Source organism: Chiloscyllium punctatum, chromosome 11 (assembly GCF_047496795.1).
Source record: "Chiloscyllium punctatum isolate Juve2018m chromosome 11, sChiPun1.3, whole genome shotgun sequence".
Classification (NCBI taxonomy): domain Eukaryota; kingdom Metazoa; phylum Chordata; class Chondrichthyes; order Orectolobiformes; family Hemiscylliidae; genus Chiloscyllium; species Chiloscyllium punctatum.
Window position 1 is genome coordinate 97,106,138 of NC_092749.1, and position 13,487 is coordinate 97,119,624.

Consider the following 13,487-nt stretch of genomic DNA (forward strand, 5'->3'; position numbering starts at 1 on the left):
ACCATACAACAGTCTCTAGACTTTAAATTGGGTGAAGAGTACTTTGGGATGACCTGATGTTATGAAAGGTGCTGGTTTTCCTTTGTTACTTAAAAAAAATAAATGGATTCTGTTCACTCCACAGTATTGATTTTTGAGTTTCGAATTCTTAACTGCTCCCTTTTTCTTGGGTGCGTTTTCTAATGCCTTCCCTCCCCTCCACTCCATTTTTGCATCTTAAATTTCTATAACAAACTGCACTTCCACTCTAATTTCTGAAATAATTCTAACTCATCTACTTTGACTCCTTCTATCAGCCTCTCTAGAAGGGGGTGTCTAGAATTATAGGTGATACTGCAACTGAGGCCTCGCCAATATTTTTTCCTTGCCTTTTATATTTGCCTCCGTGTATAAAACTAAAGTTTCTGCTGTGGCTTAGTCATTGCTCTCAACACTGAGTTAGATGGTCATAGATATGAGTCCTAGAAGCTGGAGTTTATATTCCAGGCTGGTACTGTTGGAAGTGTCATGTTTATTAATGAAGAAATTCAGGCCCTCCCTCCCCTGACCTGCTTTGGTAGAGTACAGGATCCCAGCACTCCAGTCAAAGAAGACCAGGAGTTCTCCTGGTATCTTGGTCAGTATTTATTCTTCTCAACAAAATCTGATCCTTGCTGCTTGTGGGACCTTACTCTGTGCAAATTGAAAGCCATGCTTTCTAAACTACATCAGTAACCACACCTTTTCAAGTACTTTTTATGAAGTATTTTGGGACATTGAGTTGGTGAAAAGTACAATATAAATATAAATTTACTTCATTTCTTGATGCTCTAAAGCATGCCAGGAGGTGTATTCCCTATTTGTCTGAAGCATCTCCGTTTGCAGGTGAGTGGAGCCTATAACAACCCCTGTCAGTGATATCGAATACAGACTGTAAGGGTGGATTATCTTTTTTAAAATTCAATGTAAGGTGAAGGTTAAGTATCGTCTGCTTGGATCAATGAAGAAACTTGAGCAGAGAGGCAAACAGATCTCAAGCATGTACTTGTGCCATCAGTCTGTTTTGAGCTATAGATGATGTTGTGGTGGTTCCCTTATCAACAGCTTACAGTTGCTGGAGCTTGTTTATGTACTGTGTGTTCTACAGATATCAAAGTTAAAATGCGCTGTTTACTTGGTAAAATTGCAAGCTTTCTCTAAAGCCTTCAAAAATGAGATAACAACAGTTTAATCCTGTTAGGGTGAAAGGCAAGGCTGGTAGGTGTAGAGAAAATGAAGTTTTGGTTAAGAAAAAGAAAGAAGCATATGTCCGATATAGACAGGAGCGATCAGATGAATCCTTTAGAGTATAAAGGCATTCATAGAGTCGTAGAGATGTACAGCTCAGAAACAGACCCTTCGGTCCAACCCAATCTAGTCCCACCTGCCAGCACCCGGCCCATATCCCTCCAAACCCTTCCTATTCATATACCCATCCAAATGCCTCTTAAATGTTGCAATTGTACCAGCCTCCTCCACATCCTCTGGCAGCTCATTCCATACACGTACCACCCTCTGCGTGAAAAAGTTGCCCCTTAGGTTTCTTTTATATCTTTCCCCTCTCACCCTAAACCTATGACCTCTAGTTCTGGACTCCTCCCTCCCCCCCCCCCCCCCCCCCCCGCCCGCCCGCCCACCCACCCACCCACCCCAGGGAAAAGACTTTGTCTATTTATCCTATCCATGCCCCTCATAATTTTGTAAACCTCTATAAGGTCACCCCTCAGCCTCCGATGTGCCAGGGAAAACAGCCCCAGCCTGTTCAGCCTCTCCCTGTAGCTCAGATCCTCCAACCCTGGCAACATCCTTGTAAATCTTTTCTGAACCCTTTCAAGTTTCACAACATCTTTCCGATAGGAAGGAGACCAGAATTGCATGCAATATTCCAACAATGGCCTCACCAATGTCCTGTACGGCCGCAACATGACCTCCCAACTCCTGTACTCATAGCTTTACTGTTCTCTGAGTAAAGAAACTACCTCTGACATCTGTCCTATATCTATCACCCCTCAATTTAGAGGTACGAAGTGGTTGGAAAAGAATTACCTACGTTATCATTTTGTAATATTTTCCTCCCACCTTTTTCCTTTTTGCCACTGTCTGGGAAATTACAACACTAGGGCCAGGAGAATCGATTGGCTATGATGATTTGGTCATTGTGATGTAGGGCAGGCTAAGTGTGCCTGAATGGACTTTTTTTGCCCTTCGTTTATAATATATCCGTCACTCATTTCAATATACTGAATCAATAACAACAAATGCTGTCTCTTGTTTTGACTGCTTTGGTACTGCTTATTACATGGGAGATCAATGGATTGAAGTATCAAGGCATCACATCAGTGGACTGATGTTTTAAATGCACCATATTTAGTACAATGCCACTCTTGCTTGTTCAAGGCCAAGATATCATCTGGGGCTTACTTGGGGAATACTTTGTTTTTCTCTGCTCTGTGTAAGAAGGCAGGGAATCATGTCCCACTGAAAGATTTAAACATAAGTCAAGCTGATAGGCCAGTCTAATAAAAGTAAAATTTGATAGATCTTGGAAATAAGGGGTTATGGAGGAGGGTGGGGCTGGAAATCAATGTTGGAAAATCTCAGCCACTGACTGCATTGTGGTGAAGAAAAGTCAATATTTCAAGTGCAATTGTCTGTTAGGAACTGAAGAGAGGTAGAAAGCTATGAAAATTTTTTTTTTTTTTAAATTGTTTCTATCTCCCGATCTGGGCTTTTCTGATGCTCCTATGTTGTAGAGGGAGTGCTGTGCTGTTGAAGCCACAGCCTGTCTGATGATACGAATGGTGAAGGCTCCCATATTGGTATTTGTGTGTAAGAACAGTTATTCCTGATATCCTGGCCAACATCATCACATTGGTGGAACCTTGAGGACAAATTTGCTGCTGCTGCTTCCTACATTCAAATAGTGACTCAGTTATCAGTGCTTTAGCTGGTGTCTAGGGGTGTCCTGGGATTGAGACCTCCTCCATCAATGCAAGTTAGCTTATTCATTTCTTGAAGCTTTGCATGTTGGAAGAAAGTTTTATTCTTTGCCCAATTAAGTGATGCAGGTGAGCTCCCAAGAGAGTTAGTCACAGCACTTTGATTGGAAACAGGGCTTTGTTCCATCAACGTAAAAGATGGTTAAAGTGTTGCCCATGGACACCATTTCTTCATTGTTTTAATTAATATGATCTCTAGGTTTCTCTTGAGCTTTGCTTTTAGATATTAGCTGATACTGCTGTTCAGTTACTGTTAACTCACTAGCTCGAGAGCTTGGTTAATGTTTGTTTTGCATTGTGATAAAAGTTGAAATCGAATGAGCCATGCATGGATTACCTATTGCCGTTATTTTCACAAAGATCTATACAATTAATTTCATTTGATTGACAACGTTGTGCTTGCACCTATTGTCATAACTGTTTTGATACACTTTTTTATATATATAAGTTCATTCATGTGGCATGGGTGCTGCTGACTGGGCCAGCATTTATTGCCTATCTTCAGTTTCCTTTTGGAGATACTGGTGAGCTGCCTTTTTGCACCACTGCAGTCTGTTTGGTGTCATTATATCTAATGTTACTAGAACGAAGTTTTAGAAATTTGACTAAGCAACAGAGGAGGAACTGTGACAGTGTTTCCATGCATTTGCTGTCCTTGTTTAAAAGATACTACTGAAGGAACATTTGAGTTCCTGCAGTGCATTTTGTAGATGTTATGCACTGCTGCCACTCTGCATTGATGGAGAGTGTGAATGTTAGTGGTTGAGGCTTTTTAATCAAATGGGCCTTTTTAGTCCTGGGTGGTGTGGGGCTGCACTCCTCCAAGCAAGTGGGCTTTATTCCGTCATACATCGGATTTATGCTTTGTACCTGGTAGACTTGTTTAGGGGAGAACTTGCTGCATGACTCCTTGCCTCTAACCAGCTGATGTAATCACTGTATTTTTAATGGCTAGTTGAGATCTGTTTCTGGGCTTCCTGATATCTGGATGATTCCACAGATTGAGTCAGCTGTCTCACAGTAGACCTGCATTTGACTCTGGCCTCCAAATCTAAAGATTTGTTTCCAGCCCAACGGTCTTCTGCATTACTGACTGCATTCTCCAATTGGAGGTGTTATCTTTTAGTTTTAGACTAAAGTCAAGGATTCATCTTTTTTCTTGCAGGTATAGGTTAAAAGATCCCTTTAGTAATGTTTGGAGAAGGAATGACCTGTTCTTCCTGGTTAGTTGTACATCATTGAACCTCGTTCTTCTGGTGTTTGGTATTAAAACAGAGATCTACCTATTCTGCACCCCAGCAGTAAAATAGATGTGTCGCTTAGTTTATCGAAGGAGAGTGTAATCAATCGACCAATGAAGTTGACCTACGCAGTGGTGAGGATAGAGTCCTGCTGGACAGTGTAGACCTGCTTTGAATTTCAACTTGTTACCAGGAATACGTCCAGGCTTTTTAGAACGCTGAAATCGTTTGCTTGATCTTTTGTGCTTTATAAAAGCACATGGGAGAATAGTTCACAGGAAGATGATTTGCATTTATATAATGCCCTCAATAGGGCTGAGTGCAGAAACACCATCAGTCACCATTTGGTGCCAAATCGCAGGAGAAGTTAGAACACATGACTTAAGAAGTTGGTCAAAGACAGAAGTCTTGTAGAACATTTTTTTTTAAAAAAAGGGACCTGGAGAGGTTTAGGGTGCACATTCTTGAGTTCACAACCTAAACAACTGAAAGTAGACGAATGCCAAATCTAAACTTAGAGGAGGGAAAGTTCTGGGTTTGGAGGAGAATAGTGGTATGAAAAAATTTGTAAATGAGGCTAATAATTTTAAAATGTTCCTGGATCAGGTGCCAGTATTGAAGGTCTGTGAGCATGGTTGATGGGAGAATGCGTCTTGGTGTAAGTTGAGATATAGGCAAAAAAGACATTCCAATATTACAAGATAATTATCCAGACACATGATTTCCAGACAAGAAGCCAATTATGTGAACGTCAGTTGGAAGATTTGACTGGTATATGCCTTTTGCTTTGACAGCATCAGAAGATTGCATTCAATGCTTTCATTACATAGTCCCTGATATCATAACCCCCTTTTAATTATGTGGATTTTACAAGAGGCTGTGGACCATTTTAATGAGAGGCTGTCCAGATGTTAGTTTTGGCATGAAGGTCTGAAATGCTGTAAAGACTCATAAGTACCAGATGCTGCTTGCTGTTCAGATTCAGGTGAACCCCCCCCCCCCCCCCCAAACACTTTTGGAATTTTCCTCAATGTCCTATCCAATATTGTTCTTACCTAAAGACTGCTGCTAAGAAAAGAGATACAGTTGAAGCTTTTAGTTTTACTTACATTTAAGATAATTTGAAGAATGCCAAATATTTTAAAGCAAGCAACAAATTGTAATGCATAAATGAGGGTGCTGAGTTGTCGACCAAGTGCTGCCACATTAGGGAGAGGAAATTCCACTTTTGTCTTTGGTGCCCAGCGACTTCCCAAATTGCCAGTTTTGGGAGAAAAGTTCTGGACCTCTGAGGGGACTGATGTGTCACCTATGTCACTAAATAATTCGCTTATGTAACTTGCACCTAATTATTAATGGGGGCAGGAACGTACTGTTTTGTTAAGATGCTGTTTTCTTTAAGTCTCTTAAATGAATATTCCTCTACCACTCTAAGCAAAAATAGTCAGTTGCATCTAGTTGAGGAAAGAGGGATAGTGGCAGCTTCCACCCACAAACTGTCATTTTTGTTCTGCATTTTCTTCTTTGCATTGGTCCAGATGAGTAGACAATCTGTTCCTGCATCTATACAAATGCTGCTCTAGTCCATTGGATTTTTTTGTCAGAAGACTCACCGTTTAATAAACCCAGACTTCAAGACCTTTTCATAAAGATCTTATGTAAATGCTATTGGATAAGTGTAAGGTAGTGAATGTTCTGGGCCAAACAGGACAATAAAAAGAAGTACTGTACGAAGTGCTGGAAATGATCAGTAGACCTCCGCATCTGTGGAGAGAGCATAAGGTTAACATTTCCGGTCAATGACCTTCCATCGACTGGGAAAAGTTAAAAATGTAACAACAAATTTTAAGCAAAAGAGAGGTGGAAGTGATGGGAAAGATGAGAAAGGAAACTCTGCTTGGGTTCAAGCCAGGAGAAATTAAATGACAAAAAAGATGCCAATGGAAAACAAAAGGCTGCAGTGATGGAGTAAATAAAAACAAAAGGTGTCGGCTAGAAGTGCTCGTGGGTAAAATAGAATCCTCACAGATGGCAGGCTTTCAAACCAGGGCGAAATCATGAAACAAGCTGAATGAATGATTAGGCATAGTCAGGTGTCAATTAAACCATCTTGAATTAGAAGAGTCTCAAAGGTTTAGATGAGTCCCATCAGAAAGGGAAACTCAAAACCCCAATGATCAAAACAGTACTTCCTACTGATGGATCAATGATGGCCAAAGTATAATTCTGATGAATGCAAGAGCTTCTACATGTTGGATGCTATTTGCACGAATCGGAAGAAATTCTGAGTGTTCCAGGAATAAATGTAAATATCAAGTTTAGTTGAGTGAGTTATTAGAAAGTGAATTGAATTGAATTGAATTGAATTCATTGTCACATGTACAAGGCACAGTGAACAGCTTTGTCTTGCAGACAATACAGGCAGATCGCATAGTTAAGTAGCATCGATAAGTAAATAATAGGTAAACAGCGACAAAAACACAAGTACAGGCGAATGTTAAGAGTTTGAGTCCATTCCGTATTCTAACAACAATAGGGTAGAAACTGTTTCAAGACTGGCTGGTGGGTGTTTTCAGGCTTCTGTACCTTCTTCCCCGATGGTCGAGATTGTAGAAAGTGAATAGACCATTGAATAATTACCAGACCAGCAGAAATAAACTTCCATTTCTATAAAGTTTTTCATAATATCAAGGCACTTGGATACAGTACAGCCAATCAATACATTTTTGAAGTCTGGACTCTGGCATTTAGGAAATGTAGCAGCCAAATTACACAAAACAAGGTTCTATAAACAGGAAGGCAGTGTTATCCCAGAAACCCTTTTCTTTTGGAATATTGCTGTGGTATTGTTTATTTCTAATGGAGCCCAATGGTATTCTGGTTTAATACCTCCTCTGATAATCGTGTTGACATGGAGTGGAGTAGACTCAGTCCTCTGACTCAAATGTGGACTTTAGTACTGCCAATATCATGGATCATCTTCTCCCTGCGTGGGGAATTGGTCAAAGGAAGCAAACTGGAGCAGACAGTAGCTTTGCTCTTCATCCCTCTGCAATTGGATTTTCTCACTGGGAGAAGTTGTGTATTGAGGTTGTTGGGGTAATTGAGGACCTTGAACACTTAACTGAATAGAGCATGACATTTGATGCACTGTGCCAATGGATCCCAAAAGGAAAATCTCCAATTGAGTCTGTCCAAAAGCAATGTTGTCATACAATACAATGATCTACCTGTAGTTGAATGTTAATTTCTGATTCAGAATGCAGCTGTTTCCAGTTTAGTAGGCCTTGGTAATTCTGCAGAGAAAGGAGTGGGAACATGTAGAAAGGATATACAGACATTGAGTTGACCTTTTGATTTTGGATGTTTGAGACCTGAGGAAAACTAACAATTCTGACCCTTTCCTTTTTAAAGGTGTCACATGATTAGGAACCTTTTTTTGAGATCTATAAATCTACCAGTAAGTAGAAAATAAAAGTTTGTTTCGATATTGTTATGCTAAGACAATTTCTCAGAACAAAACTACAAGATTGGAAACTAGAAAATGTTTAGAATTTTGGCTAGACCATGTTTAAAGTCCTTGCACAATTTTTGATCTTCATTTTTTAAAAAAAAGGAAATACCAGAGAATTTGAAAGAAAATATTTGCAAAACCTATACCACAACTAACAGATAATCATCTTGACAGATTAAATAGGTTAGTGCTGCCTTCTGAAGGAAACAAAAGGCTAAGAGTTGATTTGATAAAGGTTCTGAAAAGTTATGAAGTAGTTTGTTAGTTGATACTGAGCATAGATATTGTTACAGTTCACTGGAGTAGTGCACTTGAAAAGTAGCCCTGCTATTCCTGGACTTGAAATAAAAGTTCAGGATTTTATAAAGCATCCAAAATTCTCCAATTTACCTGAATTTCAGATCCAGATTAATTAAGAAGTGCACAGCAAATTCTGCACTGAAGAATCACTATTTATTGCAAGTAGTTAGACTCTAGCTGCAGCTAAGGATTTATAAACCATTGGCACATAACGCTACTAATTTAAAAACTCTTCCTTACTTGCAGACAAACAAATAGATTAGGACAGAGGGCAAAATTGGGATGTCAATTCAGTAGGAGAAAGTGAGGACTGCAGCTACAGGAGATCAGAGTTGTGTGTGCTGGACCACACATCTGACACCAAAGTCAATTCAGTAGTCTTTGTTACTAGGTTATGTTGTCGAGATGATCCTTATTCTACTGCTGTGCAGCACTTCAGTCACTTTCTCTGGATACTTCTGCTATTTGGTATAGGGTAAATGGCGGCTAGCTCATATATCAATGTCTCTGATTTATCAGTTTAAAGTCATATCTACAACTGTCACAGGAAAGAAACTGTTTTCTTTTTGTTTTGTCTGAGTTTTGTCTGCAGACAGAGTGCCCTTCTGAGCTGGTGAAGAATTGAACTCCCCTCATTCTTTCTGTAAATTGTTCCCAGCTACCTGGGTTACACCTCTTCCCAACCTACCTCCTGCAAAAATGCTATCCCACATTCCCAATTACTCCACCTCAGCAGTATCTGCTCCCAGGAGGACCAGTTCCACCACGGCCTCCTTCTTTAAAGACTGCAATTTCCCTTCCCACGTGGTTGAAGATGCTCTCTAATGGATCTCATCCACCTCCGCCCTCAAACCCCACCCCCTCCAACCGTAACAAGGACAGAACTCCCCTGGTCCCAACCTTCACGTAAACCGCATCGTCAGCTGACATTTCTGCCACCTCCCAAATGGACCCCCATCAGCAGGGATATATTCTCCTCCCTACCACTTTCCGCAAAGACCGTTCCCTCTGTGACTACCTGGTCAGGTCCATGCCCCCCCAACAACCTACCCTCCCCTCCTGGCACCTTCCCCTGCTACCGCAGGAATTGCAAAACCTGCACCCACACCTCCTTCCTCACCTCCATCCAAGGCCCTAAAGGAGCCTTCCACATCCATCAAAGTTTCACCTGCACATCCGCCAATGTCATTTATTGTATCCGTTGCTCCTGACGTGGTCTCCTCTACACTGGGGAGACTGGACACCTTTTTTTTTCTCTCATAGAGAGCTTTAGGGAGCATCACCAGGACACCCGCACCAATCAACCCCACCATCCCATGGCCCAACATTTCAACTCCCCTTCCCACTCTGCCGAGGACATGCAGGTCCTGGGTCGCCTCCACCGCCACTCCCTCACTACCCGACTCTTCCGCCTCGGAACACTTCAACTCCAGGTCATCAATGTGGACTTCACCAGTTTCCTCTTTTTTATTTTCTCCACCCTGTCTTCCTCCCTTCTCTTTCACCCCCCCCTCTCTCTTCTTTCACCCCCCCCCTCTTCTTTCATCCCCCCCCCCCCCCCCCCTCCTCTCTGACCTATCACACTCATTCCCATCCCCATCCACCCATTGTACTCTTTGTTACCTTCTCCCCAGTCTCGCCTCACCTCACTCCCATTTATCTCTCCAACCTGGAGGCTCCCTGCCTTCAATCCTTATGAAGGGCTTTTGCCTGAAACGTCTATTTTCCTGCTCTTCGGACGCTGCCTGACCGGCTGTGCTTCTCCAACACCACTCTAATCTAGACCCAGCTCAAAGCTGCTCAGTTACCTGAGAACCAAACAAACAAAAGGTCTGCCATTGATAATAGGTCCTCAGTCTATGATCAATCAAATTGTTACTGGCAAAAGGTGCATATTACACTCCTTTTGTCTCCAAATTGTTTACAACTCCAATTGCAGTTCTTACTTATTCAAACTGATGTTTTACATGATGCTTGCCATGGATGTCAGGTTACTTTTCTTTTGAAAACTACATCCACCCTTTTAAGCTGGTCTTTCTCATTTTAAGTCTACCATGTTTTTAAATAAAAAACAAAACCTCTTCCTTACTGGTGGAATTCAAAGCTAGTCATAAATATGAAGGTTAGTTGGCCAGTGCATCAATAAAGGATTCAGGAAAAATCTCTGATTTGCTAAAGGATGGTGAGAGTGTGAAGTTTGTTACCACATTGACTGACTAGTTGGAATGAGTAGCAAAGATGTGCTTCAGGGAAAGTTAGGTAAGTACGAGAGAGCAGAGACTAGAAGAGTATGGTAATTGGATTAATGGAGTAGAACAGGAGGTAACTTGTGAGAAGCACAGGCACTGACATAGGCTAGTTATGCCAATTGGCCTGTGCCAGTATAAAATGCATTGCAAATTTGGTTCTTAATATTAGGAAGTACCACACCACAAAGCAATACTTCTAAATTGGCTTCAACATGTGAAAAGAAATGAACGTTTTGGTTGTTTGGTAGTGCAGACTTTTTACAGAAGGAAGCTTTTTATTTTGCATTTCAAAAATATATGGATGCAAGAAAACCAAATTTCAAAGGGAGAAAGTTATGTGGCAATTTCAACACAACTGATGAGTTAACATGGAGAATGCAACAGGAAGCAATTGTCATAGAGTCATAGAGCTGTACGGCACAGAAATAGACCCTGTCTCCAAAACGTTTCATTCAATTAAAAAACGCAACACTCAAATGTGCTTTTTTTTCTGCAGCAGATTAGTTCCTGTGTATGAAATATGTGCAGCTTTTTGCTAGTGTAAGTGAGCCACATTGTGAGCCCAATTGATCCCCTAGTGACTGATTTTAAAAGTAATTTTTTGTGCACTCTGGTATGAATTAAGGACTTTTTTTCGTTAATGATGAATGGAGGAATAGAATTGAAAGAATGCGAGTGCGTTTGAACTAGATGACGTCACCTATGTCTTGCAGCTAGACTATAACTTGATCCTTTTGTGCTCTTAGGACTATCTTGACTGCATCACTGACCAATCACAACTCCCACTGGGGACAGAAGAACGCTTGGCTCTGTTTGGAAACATCAGAGATATCTATCGATTTAATAGGTGAGTAAATCCTGATCTAGTGAACTCAAAAAGGCTTCTGATTGTAAATGCAAGTTAGAGTTCAAAAGTACAGGTAACCAGTTGACTCTAATTCAGCTTTCCCTGTTCCAAATTGAATTTTTTTTAAGGTATTGTCATTAAGTTGTTTGTGGGAATATTTCTTGTATAGTCCTGACTTAATTGCTGCAACATTGATCATGCAGTAAATTGCTAATGCTTGAAGATCTTAAAATTCCTCCCCCCCCCCACTAACTTTCTTCCTTCCTTCCATACAATGTTCCTCAACCTACTACTTCGATCAAGTTTTTGACCATCTGTCTTAATTGTCTTATGGATCTCTGTTTACTTGATCAAAAATCCTCTGTAGAACTGCGAGACGCTGTATTATTGTCTTGTTGCATAATCTAAATTTGTTGTATTCACTGAGCAATAAGCAGCAGGAAGGTAAACAAAATTGGGGGTGGTACAGTGGTTTGCACTGCTGCCTAACAGCTCTGGGGACTGTTGTCTGTGTGGAGTTTGTGTATTCTCCCCATATCTGTGTGGATTCCTGCCAGGTGCCCTGGTTTCATCCCACAGTCCAAAGATTTGCATGTTAGGTGGGTTGGCCAAGTTAAATTGCATCTACTGTCTAGGGATATTTTGGTTGGGTGGATTAGCCCATGGTAAAATGCAGGGAGTGGGTCTGGCTAGGATGCCCTTCAGAGGGTTAGTGCAGACTTGATGGCCCAAATTGTATCTATCTGCACTAACTGGATTCTATGATTCCAATAACAAAAATGGATGATGAAGGATGTTTGAAGAAGGCCTTTGAAGGCTGAGAGGGGAGGTGTTAAAATGGTAGTCTAATCACAGAATTTGACAGTAAAGAGGAATGTCTTTGCCCTGTCCAGTTGCTGGGTCTCCGAAAAGTGTTCATTTAGTCACAATCTCCACACCACATATTTTCTTAATTTTCACATGTTTATTTATGACTCTGCTTCCACTGCCCTGAGTGTTTCCTGCATATAAACTTACTTGGAGACCTTTTCAGCCCATTTCTGCCCATGCTGATGTCTTAAAACCGCTAACCAGTTAGTTCCACTTGTTATATCTCTCTCATTCTGTAACTTTTTTTCTCAAGTCTATATCCATTTTGTATAAATTTCTATTGAATATCCTATTCCTTCCAGTACTGCTTTTTCATTATAATTTGTGGAGATCTTGGATTTGTCTTTTTTTTTTTCCCACAACTCCAGGCGTTCCAAAGCACCTTGTGACCTGTAAGCCACTATCTGTAGTTGTAGTCTCTCTCTTGTAAAGTAGGAAATTTGGAAGCTCATTTTGCTGTGAAGATGTCCCAGATAAAGCGATGGTAGTGTAATCTGCTTGTGTTGGTTGAAGGGTAAATATTGGTTAGGATAATTTCTTTTCTGTCCACTTTTATCAGGGCAGGTGGGCCTTTGCTTATGGTCACATCCTGAAGGGCAGTGCAGCATGATGTCAGCCTAAATGATGGGCTGAGGTTGTGGAGACAAGTGATGGCATTAAAATGAAGCTGATCGTTTAAAAGTGAAGTATTTGGTGTTCTTGAACATGTTATGTCAAGCAGATAGGGAATAACATAAAAGCATTAACTAAGAATAAACAGCACCTGATGCTGCCCACCAAAACTCATGTTATTAGTAGGACTCTGAACTCAAGTTGGAAAACAAGGACACTTGCAGCTGTGTTATTACAATGGTTGCACACTGTTTGGTCTCTTTCATTGACTGTTTACTGTAACACTCCGAGCAGCTTTCATAAACCATAAAAGTTGTTTTAAAAGGTATATATAACAGTGATGAGACTTAGCCAGAATTTTTTTTGCCCAGACTAATTGGGATGGGGGTGTGGTTGGGGAAAGAAAACAACTTCTCAGAAGGGGTTTTGAGTACATACTGAGCTCCCTCTTGGGATAATATGATGTGACTCATGCTTTCCTCTTTTACTTGGGGCCACAGGTTCTGTGTATTTTTATTTCTAAATGACTTGGGAATGGAGAACTGTATAATTAAGTTTATTACAATTGTGTTAGGTGGCACAGCAAGTAATATGTATGTAAATAGGAAAATTCAAAGGAACGTTGATAATGGAACCCAATCTGTAGAAGCGTAATGTCATCTGCTTTGGGGATTTAAAAGGGGACCTGAGAAGGTTCAGGACTTTTGTTTTTTCAGAAATTTCTAACAGCAACCTTTTTTGAGAAACAGTTGTTTGATTTGCTGAGTCATACAGCACAGAAACAGACCCTTTGGTCCAACTTGCCCATTTCTAACCTGAACTATTCCCATTTGCTGC

The 13,487-nt window shown here is 40.8% G+C and overlaps 1 protein-coding gene across 3 annotated transcripts in view; it reads left to right on the forward strand.

The window, feature by feature from the left end:
* The window catches only part of LOC140483239 (pleckstrin homology domain-containing family G member 1-like), a 212,757-nt gene that overhangs the window by 151,586 nt on the left and 47,684 nt on the right, over positions 1-13,487 (forward strand). For all 3 annotated transcript variants that reach the window (XM_072581337.1, XM_072581339.1, XM_072581338.1), the window contains one exon: positions 11,068-11,168. In XM_072581337.1, coding sequence (XP_072437438.1) covers positions 11,068-11,168 — 101 coding nt within the window. The remainder of the gene's footprint in view (positions 1-11,067; positions 11,169-13,487) is intronic.